Source organism: Natrix helvetica (assembly GCF_964273705.1).
Source record: "Natrix helvetica genome assembly, chromosome: 3".
Classification (NCBI taxonomy): Eukaryota; Metazoa; Chordata; class Lepidosauria; order Squamata; family Natricidae; genus Natrix; species Natrix helvetica.
This window is the reverse complement of record NC_138549.1, coordinates 107,501,901-107,519,344: the sequence shown is the minus strand read 5'-3', so window position 1 is coordinate 107,519,344 and position 17,444 is coordinate 107,501,901. Positions and strand designations below refer to the sequence as shown.

The following is a 17,444-nucleotide window of genomic DNA, read 5'->3' as shown; positions in this document are numbered from 1 at the left end:
GGAACGCCCCCACGCCTGCCTCCAAAACGGAGCTGCAGGCGTTCCTTGGCTTGCTAAATTTCTATGCGCCATTTTTACCACATAAGGCATCACTAGCCGAGCCGCTGCATCAGTTGCTCGACCGATCAGCAGCCTGGCGCTGGGGCAGCCGCAAAGCGCATGCGTTCGCGGCTGTCAAAGACATGCTGACGTCAGAGGCAGTCCTCATTCAATATACAGACAAGCTGCCTTTGACTCTTGCCTGTGACGCCTCCCCCGTGGGTTTGGGGGCGGTCCTGAGTCATGTGCTGCCCAATGGCTCGGAGGCCCCCATTGCCTTTTATTCCCGGACACTGACTTCTGCGGAACGCAATTACAGCCAGATTGACAAGGAGGCTCTGGCTGCAGTGTCAGGGATTAAGAAGTTCCACGATTACCTCTATGGGCGGCAGTTTACTTTGTTCACCGACCATAAGCCACTCCTTGGGCTTTTGGCGGGTAACAAGCCGACCCCTCCCATCCTTTCCCCTCGCATGACTAGGTGGACAGAGTTCCTAGCTGCTTACAGCTACACTCTGCTCTACCGTCCGGGCAAGCACATAGGGCACGCCGATGCCTTAAGCCGCTGCCCTCTTTCTGTTTCTGACCCTCCGACAGTGCCCTGCCTGTCGGTTTTGGCCATAGCAGATTTGGCTTTGCCACTCTCATCCGGAGATGTGGCCGCAAAATCTAGGGCTGACCCTGACCTGTCCCAGGTCATGCTTTGGGTCCAGAGGGGCTGGCCTGAAGGGCCGGTGCCAGAGCACCTTCGCCCCTTCAAGGCCAGGCAGCTGGAGCTGTCACTCCACAGTGGGTGCCTCCTGTGGGGTGACAGGGTGGTCATTCCACCCAGCTTGCGCCACCAGGTGCTGTCTCGCCTTCATGAGGGCCACCCAGGCATAGTGCACATGAAAGGCCTGGCGCGCAGCTATGTGTGGTGGCCCCGCATGGATGACAAGATAGCGGCTTGGGTGGCCGGCTGTTCCTCCTGCCAACTTTCCCGACCGGCGCCTCCGGCGGCCGCACCGCAGGAATGGGAACTGCCCCGTGGGCCTTGGTCCCGCCTGCACGTGGATTTTGCGGGCCCGTTCAGAGGCCAGGTCTTCATGATAGTGGTGGACGCCTATTCGCGCTAGGTGGAACTCATCCTCATGAGGTCCACCACAGCCGAGGCCACGGTCAGAGAGCTGACTAGGCTGTTCGCCACCCACGGCCTGCCAGACGTTATTGTCTCTGACAACGGGCCTCAATTCGCGTCCACCACTTTCCAGCTGTTCCTGGCCTCTCAGGGCATCCGCCATGCCCCGGTCGCCCCATATCATCCTGCTAGTAATGGCCGGGCGGAACGGGCGGTTCACTCGGCCAAGGAGGCTTTGGGCAGGATGGAGGGGGCGGACTGGCAATCAAGGGTGGCTGCTTACCTTTTGGTACAGCATGCCACTCCTTGCCCCCTGTCCGGAAGGTCTCCAGCCGAGCTGCTGATGGGCCGGCGCCTGCGGACCACCTTGGATAGGCTGCACCCGCTCTATTCCAAGGAACAGCCTGGCAACCTGGGGGCCCCCTCCCGAGATTTTGCGGTGGGTGATATGGTATGGGCACAGGCGTTTTCAGGGGCTGTTAGGTGGGTGCCTGCCACCGTCACCTCCATAACCGGCCCCTGTTCTTACAGGGTCCTGCTGCATGATGGGACCGAATGGCGGCGCCACCTGGATCAATTGAGGCGCTGCCAACCGTCCAACGGCAACAACAACCCTGCAGGGTTGACCGTCGTCGTCACTCCGCCAGAGCCCATTGACGCATCGCTTCCTGGTGCACTTCCACCAGACCCAGTCGACCCAGTCCAGCTGCCCTGGGCCACTTCTGTTGAGGACGCCACCTCCCGGCCATCCACTGTTGGGGGTGTTCTGCCCATTTGGCGAACTCCTCCCGGTTTTCCTTTGGCCTTCCCCGAGTCAGGCCAGGCCTACCCGGATGTTCCCCTCTCAAGCCCGCCTACGGCCGCGCCCCCTCGGCCCTGCCTACCTGTTCCATGTAGTCCACCTCCTAAGGTAGGCCCTCAAGATGGCGCCCGGAGCTCCACTCCCTCGCGGGAGGAGCTACCATGGGCACCTCCTTCTCCTCCGGCGTCTTCTGCTGTACTGAGGCGCTCTGGGCGGGTCCGGCGCCGCCCAGCCTATTTGCGTGAGTACGTCTGTGCGACGTCCTCACATGCGCACTCACTGGGGGGGAAGGGGAGTTATATCCTGGCAGATGACGTCAGGGATTTCCCCCTGAGAGCCGGCATCTGCGCTAGCAACAGCCAGGTCACGTCTGATTGGATAAGACGCGACCTGGCTGAGAGCGGGGAAAATCCGGTGTTCGGATTGGCTGGCTTGTCTGACAGCTTCACATAAATAGCTGTCAGACTAGCCCAGCCGGGCTTCTCTCCTGTATTGATCTTAGCTGTTGTGTGTTCAATAAAGACAATCTTAATTGCCTCACGGTCTCCGTTCGTGTCTGTGCCTACTTAACAATAACCACCTGCATTTAGAGTAAATTTAGTCACAACATATTGCTTAAAGCACAATGATGACGGCTCACTTCACAAATGGTAGCAATATACCCTTTTGCCACAACAACTTCCTAACAACTAAGAGAGAAAGAGAGATGCCAAACAACATGTCGGAGCTTCTAGTTACATTGCTGCCACCTGTGGTAATTCATAACATTGGAAGAATCACTGTTCATTTAAGCTTCATAAAACTATACTATGTATATGGATACTTCGAAAAATTTGAAATTGCTACAGTTTCTGGAAGAACAGAAAGAAATTTAAAGTAATGAAATGAAGAGGTAGAAGGCTTTAAAAAAAAAACAAATATAGCTCTGCCAGATAATAGAGAATAATGAATGTAAAAATAATCAATCCACAGATTACACAAGATTTATAGACAAGGGAAACTTACACTAGTTTCATAGTGTATTATTCATAACCATTTAATGTTTATGAGGTCACCTTTAACCATTCATTCTACATGCAATCAGAATGTGTAAACTTGTTTTCTCCTTTACCAGAACTTGATTTTTTAGCTCCTCTTTTAAAGCAGGATGATGGAGCAAGAAAAAAATCCAAACAATATTCAATTATCCATGTGGGTATAGAGTTTTTAACAGGGGACATAATGGCTGAGTGGTTAAAGATGCTAAGTTTGTCAGCTGGAAAGCTGACAGCCCAGGTTCGAGACCTGAATACTGCGCAACAGGTTGAGCTTGGATTACTTGCCCCGGCTCCTGGCCACCTAGCTGTTGAAACACATGCAAATACTAGTAGATAAAAAGGTAGCATTTTGATGGGAAGATAATAGCATTCCATGCACCTTGTTTATAGTTACGCTGGACACATGACCACAGAAATGTCTTCAGTCAATGCTGGCTCTCTCGGCTAATAAACAGAGATGAGCACCATACCCTAAAGTTGGAAACAACTGGACAGGGGAAACTTTTACCTTTATAAAGGTTTTACATGGAAGATAAATCCTAAAAGTAAGATTCTACCTGAATTTCAAAACCTGATAACTTGGTTCATATTTATGATGGTTGCAGTATCCTGGGGTCCATGTGCTCAACTTTTACCACCTTCTGATAAGAAAAGTCAAAGGAGGAGCCAGATTCACTTAACAACTATGTTATAATTTAACCACTGCAATGATTCACTTAACAACTATGGCAAGAAAGGTTATAAAATGGGACAAACGCATTTAACAACTATTCTTGCTTAGCAACAGAAATGTTGGGATCCGTTCTAGTCGTAAGTCGAGAACTACCTGTATATGATACAAGGAATAGGCATTATTTATGGAATGTCTTGAGTTAATATGGAGCTCATAATTGGTTGCTGAATTCAATTCATTCTGTGCACAGAATATGATATGTATACAATGAAGGTAACATTAAAATTGCTACATAGGTGACTTTCAAGGACAAAAAGGTATGAAGATGAGTAGTGAATTATATTGATGTAAATTTCATTTTCCTCTCTCCGTTTCTTTTTCCTTACCACATAACCTTAATTTATTTGGCTCACATCTGTGCTTTGCATAATACTGCTTATCTCAAAAGGAAGCCATGTGAGATATATAAAAGTAAAAATCATTTCCAAGACAGTTTTCAAAACATAATCTTATTTTTTTTAAAGGAAAACAGTAATAAACATGTATAAATTAATGAATATACAACCCAGATAGATAAATACTAAAGTTCAGTTTAGAACCTACGATAAAACCCAGTGAAGAAAACCATGCTGAAAATTAGTTTTGAGTATTTTCTTAAAATGGGATTGCTGATGCTAATTTTATATACTACTGTGAGACTACCTTTGATTAAGCTCAGCTCCTTGTATTTATTTATATAACTATACTCAGAAGTAGGAAAATTGCTAACCGTAAAATTCATGCAGAATAATTCAGATAATCAAAGACACTATAGAATTTGGCTGTCATACCCTATATGATTAATGTGTGTTCATTTTTGTTGTATTTTCTATATAGGAGGAGCTTCCAAGTAAGGTATTTTGTTACATGCAACAACTGAGCACTGTACATATACAACCCTATATGCCTGTTTCAAATTCATTAAAATAAAATATAATGTTTAGCACATTGAGGCTAATGGAAACAATTCTTATTTATAAACAGCTTCCTATTCTATCTCCCAAGACAATTTTAAAGTGAATTCACATTTAAATGATGGCAAATGATGGTCAAACCATTATAGTTTTAGTACAGCTTCCACCACTTTGGCAAGTTGACATATGAGACTAAATATATTATTTGTAATTACAAGAAGTTATTATAATACATCTACATACTGCAATTAGTAAATAACTATAAATAAATGTGTCAGTGGCCTGGCTAAAAGGCATCCCTAATTGCATTGTCTCCTCATCTTCTTCTTCCTCCTAAACACAGGGAGATGATGATGGAGGAAAAGCACTTACCACTGCCTTTCAAGAGCATATGCACACAGTCACTGGCCATGAATGGCCATATGTCAAGGTCTATCTTTAAATTGAGGCTGTTGTGGCCGGCCAGCAGAGCTGGCAGCATATTTGGACAGTGAGGAAGTTCGGGAGGAATATGGGCCAGTCCTGGAGTCTGGGCAAGGCTCTGATAAGGACTCTGTGTCAGAGGCAGAGAGGGGGCAAGAGCCATATGCCAGTTATCAACTGCCTTCAAAGTCAGACATCAGTGAGGCAGACAAACAGCTGGAGCCTGTTCCCAGTATGTGCATGCACAGAGTAGCGAGATGAAGTGAACAGCTAAAGAACTGGGTCAACTTGGGAGTAAGGCCACAGGTGGACAATTAATTACCCTCCCAGAGAAAATAAAAGAGGAGCGAAAGGGGAGTGGAATTTGCAGGAGACAATTAGTTCGCTTAATTGGTTCGTGACTCTCAGAGACTCCTTGCCAAGTTTTGCAGATATCGGCTGGTCAGCTCTCCAAGCCAGATAAGGTCTGTGACTGTAAATCCTCCCTTGAAAGACTTTGCTGGATGTGAATGAGCAGAATTCACAGTAAATTAATAAAAGGGATTTTTGTCAGGACAAGGAGTTTGCTTCATGCTCTTGAGAAGCCTAGGTCAGAACAAAGACCTAATGGTTCAGTGTGGTTAAAGAAGCTGAGCTTGTCAGCTGGAGAGTTGACAACCCGTGGTTCAAGACCCAAGCTCCACACAACTGGGTGAGCTCCTATTATTTGCACCGGCTCCAGCCCACCTAGCCGTATGCAAATGCAAGTAGATTAATGGGAACCACTTCAGTGAGAAGGTAACAGAGTTCCATGCACCTTTGGCCTATAGTCATGCTTGTCACATGATCAAGGAAATTATCTTGGGAAAATGCTGGCTCCCTCAGCCAAGAAATGGAGAGGAGCACCATGTCCTAGAGTGAGACACAACTGACAGGGAAACCTTTATCTTTTTACCTGTAAATCTGTGAGTCATTAATATACCATAAAACCATATTTCTTACTAATAGGTCTACCTCTTTATATATATTTCACCTTCGTTTCCTATATTCCTACCATGAACACATTCTATCTGTAGTGAATGCTGTAGACGGGAGCTAGCCTTTACAAGTAGTTCTTGATTTACAAACATTCATTTAACAAATATTCAAAGTTACAATGGCATGGAAAAATGTGACTTATGGTTGTTCTTTGGACAGAGTCACATGACCAAAATTCAGTTGCTTGGCAACTGGCATATATTTATGGTGGTTGCAGCATCCTTGGGTCCTGGGATCACCATGCATGATCTGACAATGGAGGAAGGTGGATTCATTTATTGATTGTGTGATTTGTGGTGATTTGCTTAACAACAACAGAAAAAGTTGTAAAATCAGACATGGTTCACTTAATACCTGCATCACTTAACCACAGAAGATGTGGTCCAAATTGCGGTTGTGTCAACGCCTATTTGTACAACCCAGTGGAATTTTCAGAGCATACACCTTGGCTCTTTATCAAAATAGCTATTATCGGAAATCCTTGACTATTTATAAAATGATAGCCATGAAAGGCAAGATTAGTCACAAAAATCACATCTTCCAAAAGACAGACTCCTGTCACCTGTCATGTAGACATAATTCTAGGAAATAGTTATCACTTAAATTAATACCTCATATAGGCTATGGCGGGCTAGGTGAGGCCAAGAACCAGTGGTGGGATTCAGCTAGTTCGCACCTATTTGGGAGAACCGGTTGTTAACTTTCTAAGCAGTTTGGAGAACCGGTTGTTGGAAGAAATCCCCTTTTGTTTTTTTCCACTTTGCAGAGTTAATCCTGCAAGGAAGGCAGGAAGGAAACATTCTGATGTTGTTTCTAGCCTAATCTTTATTGCCCTGCTTACAGAAACCGCCTGTCCAGCTAACCCTTATTACATTGTAACAGCTAAGGCGAAGTCCCCATGGACGTGAGTCACATTGAGTTGGCCACACCCACCCAGTCACATGACCACTGAGCCCCACCTACCCAGCTGATCATTAGGGCAGAGAACCGGTTGTTAAATTATTTGAATCCCACCATTGCCAAGAACTATTATTTTAAATAAATATGGGATGTGCTTTGCTTTTCTCTGCAGCACTCTTGCTTCCCATTTATATACACCAACTTCAGAATCAAAAATAATAAAGTTATAGAGGGTATGAAGCTTGATAGGCATCAAGAAAAGTGTTTGTATGTACATTGGTGTTCATACAACAACATTGTAGTCTGCCTCTGATAAGTCTACATTTTAAACCACAGATCATCCATAACAAGCTGCTACAAACATTCAGACTATTGTAAATGATGGAAATTCTGATTTTTTTTTTAAAAAAAAGTTTGCTATGCATCTGTGTAAGGCAAATAATAGAAAACATGACATAAATCCATTCCAGTTTGGCAGTTCCTCAAATGTTCTGCATGTTGCATCCTAGTCTTTTTAATATTTTTTTATTATTGAATTTTGAGATTAAGTACAGAGTGCTAAACTTTAAAACAAATTTCTGTCAACTCTGCATATTACAAGACAGAGCAGTGATATGATCTATTCTTCAGTGTTTAGATTGAGCATTTGACCTTCCTTCTCAGCCAAAATATGTTTTGTCCAAGACATGGCAGGCCAACCAGTAGCCTTTAAATATAGGAAGGTGGTAAAGACAGTTAAAAGTCAGAGGGTCATAAAAAAATATCATCTACATTATAATCATTTAATCTTTCTGAAAACCCAAATGTTTTAAATACATTTTGGGTAGCAGGGGATGAAGTTTACTTTTTCGATTTCAGAGTGAAATAGTTATAGTCCCAATATTTTTGCCACTTTGCCCTGATTATGGAAAATGTTGTTGTGCACTGATTACTAGTGAGGTCAAAACAGGCCATACTCACATTCCCCACAATGCATCATTTTCTCCCCTCTCTCTTTTTGTTATGGGCAGTGAGCAGGTGCATCCAATGCTGTATTACTTCCTTCTTTCGTTCATGACAATGTCACATACAGGCTCTGCAATCCTGAAAAAGAAGCATTTCCCAGGTTTTGAGGACAGAGGTACTCTAACCAATCCATCAATGCTTTGTGTGCTAATGATAGATTCACGCATAAGAGACACCATAAGCAGTGTGAGCAGCAGGCATGAAAAGGAGTGAATCAACTGTCAGCAGTTGAGATCTGAAGGACTGTAAGGCTGTGATTAGAATTTTCAATCAGAGTTTCCACAATTCATCATGTTACTCAGAAAGGAATGATGGGCTATCCCCCTTTTCTTTCTCACAGACATCTTCCTTCAACTGTTTCTCTCCCTCCTCTAATATTAGCATATCAGTAAGTTTCTGAGATTTGGGAGTGGGTGGGAGGGGAAGCTCGTTCATTTCCATTTGTAGCACAGATTTAGAGCAAAGAGAAGGAAGCAGAAAAATATATTTCTGTTTCCTTTTTCAGGCACAAAAATCTGTAATAAATTTGATTTCACTGTAAAAAAATCATTTAAGTGTTCAGATGAATTTTATAGGATTAAAGAATCAAAAGTGCTTTAGTCTTTTTCCATGGGACTGTATTCCTTCTTCAAGATTACTGTCCTCCTTTTAGATAATCCCACGGCATATCTTTGCGAACGTTTTAACTCTGGGATCCTGTATCTGTAATCTAAATATAGGGTAACTTTATGTGGAAAGGCAGAATACCATAAAACCTATTTAAATGTAATCATAGCATTTAGAAAATCTGAATAAATTTAAAAAGAGGGTACATAATTCCTCAGATTTTAAAAGCTTGTTTAATATGGATGCAAGGACTGAAAATGTGTTTATTTTAACCAAGAATGTATTAGATCAGTCATCATTAACAATGAAACTCTTTACAGTACTTTCTTAGCGCAATCCCATTTTCTATGTTTGGCAAGATGGATAAGCTACAGCATGACAACTAAATATACTTTGATATAAATGTCATAAAATGACATTTTCAAAATTAATACAGCTTTAGTACCAAGAATGCACAGGCATCTCTTTAAAAAAATTGCTTGAGAAGCATATCAAACAAGGACCATGATAGCAAACAAAACGATGGAAATTAAACCACTTGCCGTTTAAATTCTTGTATTTAAGCACGTGTTTAAATGCTAAATATTTACTCCGTTTTCTGAGCCAGAATAAAATCCAACTAATTGTGTAGCCAATCATGTATTTATTTCACTCAATTTATACAGCCACACATCTCACCAGGATGACTCTGTGCCACTAACAGCAGTTAAAAACATAAACAACATCTAAATGAAATATATTTGCTGCCCATAAGAAAAAAAACCAATCAAATAATTAAAATAGCCATTCCCTGGTCTCTAATTGACAATCCAGTGCTGGGAATATGACCAGGTCTTCAGAGTTTTGCAAAACACCAGGAAGATGAAGGCCAATCTACTCTCTGAAGGAATGGTATTCCAGAGGGAAGGTTCCACGACAGAACTTTTTGTATCCTGTGGCCTGCCAGATGACATTGCTCCATCAATGGGGACCATAATGTTCTTTTTCTGCCAGATGTGATGGGATGAATAGAAACATCAAGCAGAGGTGGTCCCATAAATAACCAGGCCCCATGCCATGAAGGTCTTTACAGATGACTACTAGTGAATTGCGCTCAGAAGCATACTGGTAACCAGTGCAACTCACAGGGCAGAAGTGAAACATATGCACCCCAGGGGGAATCCATAACTGCCTCATTTAAGACCAGCTGCAGCATCTGTATGTTTTTCAAGGCCAGACCCATGTAGAGCTACTTGCAATAATCTACTCAGGAGGTGACAAAAGCATGAAGGACTGTGTGCAGAACTTCTTGGTTTAGGAAAGGATGCAATTCAACACAACGATGTGCCAAAACCCTCCAAGCCACCCAGAAAGACACCCAAATTGCACACGGATTCTATTTGGGATAGTGCAACCCCATTCAGAACAAGAAAGGAAAACTATCTAGAACCAAGGGTTCCAAAAAACCCAAGCAGGGTTGGATTGAAACTTGTTCTTCCCCACCCAAGCTCCCATGGCATCCAGACACCAAGACCAAAATTCCACCCCATCGCCTGTTCAGCCCAGTGCAAAAATGTAAAGATATCACCAGCATACTGATCTTACCCAGCAGCTTTGGGTAGATCTTAAGCAGCAGTGTAGAGAAGGTCATGCCTTGAAGAACCCCAGAAACCATGATCTTGCTACAACACTTCCTTCTTCGTCAACATCAACTGGAACCAGCTTCAGAAGAAAGAAGAGAAACAGTGCAACACAATGCCATTCACTGTTGAAGCTGGACCAGAAGGTAGCTTTTATGTGGATGTAATTCTAACACAGAGGGCAATAATAAAGTAGTAATTTATCTGGGAATTATCTTTCCCTTTCTTCTTCTTCTAGTTCTCATATTTTTATAGTGAATCATATAACTAAGCTCATGGGCATATTTGGTTATTCAAGCAATTATTTGATTTCTTGAAACATGCACGTGGTCAAAAACTGAAACCCATTCAAAATCTGATCTTTGGGGACCAATTCTGAAATAATATCTGCTTACTAATTAACTTCAATATATTTTACTTTATTTAAGAAATCATATCAGATAAAACCAAGGAATCCAAATTATGCTTTTAATTTGAATACGGTGAGGGTATATGTGGAGGTAAGCAAGCAATAAATAAGAGTGATGTGATTAGCATTCACAATAAAAACAGAGTCGCAGAGAGAAGCTAAGGTAAAAACTTTTGCTAAAATCCAAGGCTTTGTTTGTATCCCTGCAAGATAGATCACACTTTGGTGCTATGACTGCATATTACAAATCTTGAAATAATATCATGAGCTCAGCTTGTGTAAACTAGGGATATATCAGGGGCTAAAATCTAAATCATAGTGGAAACACTGCTTATAATCATTTCAATATGAACTATTACCATGATTCTCATATCTCTTTTTTGTCAGTATCTAAACGAATGTGATAATAGACTGAAAAACAGTATATCTATTTCTTTCCCTAGTAAATATCAACTGCACTCAAATCCTCTCCTTTCAAATAATCCTGGAGTTTAATCTTTTAAAGGCCTATTTTGATCTTTTCCTTGGCAGATAACATCGCTCCCATTTGCTAACCATTCCAGATATTCTGAGCAAGAGGTCAACTGTAATTCTGTCAGCTAGCAAGCAAAACATATGTGGATTACTACAAAGAGATTTGCATATTAACATTTTAACTAGACTGACAGGTGCATAGTAAAGATCTCGTGTGACAGCTCTACCATTGAGCAAACTATTCCAACCGTCTGTCAGGCATGGAAGCAGTAAACAATTGTTGACAGCAAAGCCTCGTTGATATGAACAAAGTTATTATCACATTAGGTCTAGGATCTACTAAATGACTAAAAGAAACAGAAAATGGTTCTTAGCGAAATGAAAATTTACTAAATTGAAAGCCACAATGAATATTCACTTTTGGATTCCTATGATTTCCCAAATTATACTATAATACATATTGACAATATTGTGCCAGTATAAATACTAACAATGTTGTACTCATTAAGGCAAAACCAGTGTTTCTGAACTTGGGAATTTATCTATGGGTTTCAAATTCCAAATTCAGCACAGATACTGCTTAACCTTTTTAAGTCCACATATCTAATCTGTAATTTGCCTAGGAAAGCATCTCCGCAAATTACTGTTCACAAACCAAATTGGACCGTATAAGATACAATATACTGTAAAACCAAACAATCAAATCAAATCAAGGTGCTGGAAGAAGGTAAGCAGGATTTTTAAACTGGAAGAAGAAATGTCAATAATTTTATGCTATGGTTTCGACTGCCTGGTGCCCAAAAGCATATCACATGACTGATGGGATGTTGCAAAGGCTGTAAGTGAGAGTACTGATTCTAAGTCACTTTTTTCAGTGCTTTTATAACTTTGAATTTGTATACTACAGTATACAAATAGTTGTAAGCTGAGGACTACCTGTATATAACTCAATGCAGTAAACATATGTAATACTCCTATTTTTTCACAGTAATCCTGTAAGGTGGGTTGGGCTGACAGTGAATGACTGGCGAAAGTCACCCAAATCAGTCATATGAATAAGAAATGTCTAGATCAGGAATGTCAAACTCAAGGCCCATGGGCCACCCCATGATATAATTACATCTGGCCTGCGGGGCAACCCTGGAAGAGGGAAGGATCAACTCACAGTGCCTCTGCCAGCGAAAATGGGACCCAGGGTAGCATGTGTGGCCCCCTGACCTCTGTTTTAGCTAGTAGAGGGCTGCAGGAGGCCATCACAGCTGAAAATGGGGCCTGGGAGCCCATTTTCGCTGGCAGAGCCTTGGGCCATCACAGGCACCCCCAACATGACTGACATCAAACTGGCCATGCCCACCCTGGCCAAATCCACCACATTCCCTTGAAATCAAACACAGACCTGATGTGGCCCTCAGTGAAATCAAGTTTGACACCCCTGGTCTATCATGTTTCTCCAAAAAAGCCGGATCTTATTTTCTTTTGACTCCCGAAAAAAATGGCTAGGCCTTCTTTTTGGAGATTCTAATTATTGATTCATCTCATGGCAGGAGCACACAGCTGGCGTACTTCTTCTGCGGCCACTTGCTGCTACTTGCACGTATCACCCTGACCTCTATTTCGTCTTCAGATGCCTTCCAGCAGGCATCTGAAGGCGAAACAGAGGCCGGGGCAATGTGTGAGAGTGGCGGCATGCGGCCGTAGAAAAAGTGGTCGCAAAAGAAAGTGAGGCAGGCATCGAGGGATATGAGGCCTGGTAAGTAGGGCAGCTCCATCACCCTCCTCACTCTACCTTATTTTTTACCTGTGTGCCTCACCTTCCCTGCACCCCAAGGTGCGTGGGGTCTTAATTAGGGATAATTTTATGGGTGGAGCTTAATTTGATTGCATGCGCTCAAAAACATGATACAGCTTCTTTTCAGGGTGGGTCGTCTTTTGGGAGAAACCCAGTAGATAGTCTCTGTGTTTCTAGGCCAGCACCTTAACCACTACACCAACTTGCTCTCAATAACATTAGGAAAGAAATGAGGATAGACAACTGCAAAGTTGATTGACTCAATTACAGGAGCAATAGGCATACAACTGGAATATCTGAAAGACAGGAGAGGTAAGATCCTCAAAAAGAAAATGCGTCTATGTGGTCATCAGAACTCAATACTGACTTAATAATAATCAATCAATATTTTGCATAGACAGATTTGTGAAAATAGTTCTTGCATCAGAATAGGAACACCATGTTCCCCATCCAGATCCCCACAGCCTCACTCACTCTGATTTACATTTACATTTACAAATGAGCTTTTGTTTTCATTATAACAAAACTGCTAATCATTGGCTATGGGACCTAGACATTTGATTAAGAACAGAACAGTGATCCTTTCCCAAAAATGAGTGACTGAAATAATATTGAAAGAATAATGCAAACAACTTTCCTTGTTTATGAAATATATTGTACCCTATACACAATAGCAAAAGCTAAACCAAATAGCTACATAATTGTCTGGTCTGTATTTTTCATCAACTTGATCTGCATCTTTTTTGCAGTTATTCGATTTGTATAAAATACTCATATATTACATTTAGAATCCGTACTCTCCTAATGCAACTTCAACTATTGTTATATACATATAAATATACATGTGTGTATGTGTATAACTATGTACCGTATGCATACATAGATGTATATGTGTACACAAATAATTTGAGTCAAGATTACTATTTTGCGGCTCTACTTGCTATTACATATTTTTTGCTGCTATTCTTTCTTTTGAAGCTTATGTTAATAGTGTGAATCATAGCTAATTTTTTCCAGAAGCTAAAACACCAAATGAGTATTTGAATAATCATTTATTCAAATAAATAAACCTATCCCCAAATTATTCTGACTTTCAGCCTATCTATAGTCATAGAAGGAAAATTCAACACTATACTACCACAAAATAGCATGTACTTTTGTCCAACCAGGAGAATCAAGAGTGTTTCACACATTCTGTTCTTCTTATCAACTATGGCACTCTGAATTAATAGTGTTCCTATTAGTTAAATACCAATGCAATTAATACATACACCAAATACCAGAAGAAGTTGCTTGGTATCATTTGTTGACGAACAGTTAAGGAAACACAATTCAAAAATCATAACTGCTTTGAAAACAAACTGAAAAAGGAAGTAAGAATGCTCTCTTTTCCACTGCATCTATTTATGGACTTTTCAGAAGTCAATACTTCACTCTGTATGTTTAACTGCAATGTAAAAACAACACATTTTAAGCTGTTGTTAGCCATTATTATTGCATTGTGGAACAAGCCCTTTTTGAATATCATATAAAAGGCATTCTTCACCTACCTCCTCATACTTTTGTACTATTATTATCCTGTTATTATCCTAAAAATCGTATTTTAACCCACTATTATTCCCATTGTGCATTTTATATTTGAGATTTTAGTTTTCAAACTTTTATGAATTTTAGACTATTATACTTTATTAAGTGTCAGAAGTGAGAGACCATGAATACTCATACGCCTGGCAGGAATAAGAACACAACATGACAAAAGCAGCCACAAAGGATCTGCAACAAGAAGCGTCCTAGAAAAGCTTCAAAGCAACTAGAAGATAAGCAACAAAAAAAAAAACCTACCCCACAGCTGTCTTAACAACAAAAAGAAGGCATGTAAGTCTACCTTGCCTCTTAAATCAAGAATTGATAAGTATCACAGTTTATTTGACTGGGACTCTGACAAGCTCTTATCCTCTGAAGGGGATTTGACTGTAGTAGACAAAAAGGGAGAAGTAGCTAGAATGGAATCTGAGACCGATGAAATGGATTTAACCTGAAACTCATTAAAGTGAATGCAGATTTGTCCTTAGTGCCTATTTACTGCTCACACGGTATATCTATATTGGATCAGCTGACAAAAGGCCAATAAAAAGCTAGAGGAAATAAAAATGCTAGCAGAAGGGATATTCCCTAGTCTTGTAAAGGAAGGTGAGACAATTGGTGAGGATGGCAATATAGGGGAGAACCTTAGCCCCCAAGACATCAGCACTATTCCATATTCCAGTGCAACTGATAAGCAAAATCAAATTTTAGAATCAGAAGACCCTGTGAAACATATGTACTTTAACTGAGGAAAACTGTGTTATATACAGAAATGATTCACACAAATATTCAAAGAAGAACATAAAAAGGGGCCTTTCTGCCAGTTACTCAGGTGTAAAGTAATACCGACCAAACTAAAAGAGATAACACAGCTTCTGCCCTGCCAAGGCTTTAAGAGACTTGTGCTATTGTTTCAACAACCAGTACTACCCAAAATGCTCTTAAGACTCAAGCACTTTCTATGGAGCTTTGGAATTGTGCCAACTAGAGTATTTCAAAATATCTCTGCCCATCCCCTCCTGGCTCCTGGGAAGCTTGCCAAGGCAGAACCAGGAGAATACATCCCGGCCTGTTTCTGATAACAATGCTTCCAATAATATTCTTCAGGAAAAAAATCCATCAGGCCGAAGCAGGGAGATAATTCTGACACCATGCAATCTCTTACTATGCCTTCCCAGGAGGAGCGAAGGAACTTAATGTACCTTGATTATATCAAATCATTAAAGTGGGGAGTTGATGGAATATTTGCTGCCCTCTGTGACATATGCAAGCTCAATAAAACCCAATCAAAAAGTCAAAAAGGAAATAAAAAGACCAAAATATCTCATTGCAGCAAGCTGTATGGACTATAATGCCACCAAGAACCCGGCCACAAACACAGATTGGGCAAGCCACTTTTATAAAAAGGCAGTGAACATCACTCACTTCTAGCACTGATTATGTTCCATAGTTGGCTAATGAAATGTCAAGCTCAAAGAGCACCAAGGACTTCACAGTTCAATCCCATGCTACAAATATTTTGTTTTATTGGTATTTGATTTACTGCTATTGTATTTGTGAATTTTGATATATTTTATGTGCATAAGTGACTGTAAGCAGAATCTGCCAATCCAGGAATGGGTGCAACTGGTGCACAACTTGGAGCTGTGCAGAAACCCTACTTGCCACAACTGCCACCTGCTCATTCAGCAGGACTCATGAATCTAGGAGGATGCTCCCCCAGAATGTGCACTTGATCTTTTTGGGACAGTCAGAAAGCCAACACCAAAGAGAAAATAGTTCTTGAACCAATAGGCTCCAAACTCCAGAGCCACTCAATCTTGATAGGGTTTAGCTGAAGACTTTTGTTCCTCATCCAGATCCCTACAGCATCCAGACCATGGGATAAGATGTTCACAGTGTTATTTAATTCATCAGGTATGGAGATATATAATTGTTATCCGTTTACTGATGATACCAGACTCCATGGCTATAAATCAGCTCAACCAACATCCTTATATAGAAATTTGAAAGAAGAGAAAGCATCAAACTTGTGGCACCTACACAGTAAGAGTCAAGGGCCAGATGACTCTTCCCCAATCATCACCAACTGGAATCGACCCATAAAGAAAGCAGGGCTGATCCTGAACTGATCCCATTCCTTGGTCTCAAGTTCTGACTGGAAAGGATGCAGATAATCTGCTTCCTCCAAGGCCTCTGAAGATGTTACACAACCATCTTTTCTACCATCTTTCCCAGAAAGCAAGATGAGATATTGGATAAAAATTCTCCCATATGATGGGATCCAGCAATGGCTTCTTAAGGAGGGGGCAAATGAATGCTTCTTTTTTTTATCTTGGTTGAAGTACTTTAGTTTTTTTAAAAAAAACTTTTTAATTTTTTAAATTAAATTATTTTTTTTACTAAGCCAGTTTAAAGTGACCAGTCCAGCATGGAAATGTTTGTTGGAATCTTCACAACAAAAGATAAGGCAATGAACCAGATTTTGATTGTGATGTTTAGTTGTTCTGAAGATGTGGTGCTTGTTGTGGCCAAGGTTATTGAAAGCCATTAAAATAAAAGTGCCAGAAACAAGAAGATAATTTGGCGAGGTGGAAGAGAAGTAGCTTGTCTTTTTATTTTGCTTGCTTGAGACTCCTACACTTTTGGATTAAAAAATGGCTATTAGAAAAATAGTAAGAAAAGGCAGGAGAAACTCATTAGAAGAACTAGCAGGAAAATTGTTACACAAGATATATTTCAGATTTTTTTTTTTTTTTTTTTTTTGAGCAGATGGGGAAAAATCTGATCGGATGGGAAATATGTGCTTTTGAAAAAATAATGGACATAAGATTCATAAAGTTAAGCGAGGAAATGAAAGAAGATTTGGAGCTGTTCCAGAGGTTCCAGAAAAAAATATTAGAAAGAGGCTTATTAATGTATTTACAAATTTTATGGAGCTAGAAAGAATGAAATTGATAAGAATGATAGAATTCCAGATTTGCCAGAATGAGAAAT

At 41.0% G+C, this 17,444-nt stretch overlaps 1 protein-coding gene across 9 annotated transcripts in view; it reads right to left on the bottom strand.

Moving 5' to 3' along the window:
- Positions 1-17,444, bottom strand: part of DAB1 (DAB adaptor protein 1) — a 771,291-nt gene that overhangs the window by 222,950 nt on the left and 530,897 nt on the right. For all 9 annotated transcript variants that reach the window (XM_081946493.1, XM_081946496.1, XM_081946500.1 and 6 more), the window contains one exon: positions 7,922-8,044. Coding sequence is in view for 3 of the 9 variants with exons in the window: in XM_081946497.1 (XP_081802623.1) it covers positions 7,922-7,940 (19 nt within the window). In the remaining 6 variants the exon portion in view is untranslated. The remainder of the gene's footprint in view (positions 1-7,921; positions 8,045-17,444) is intronic.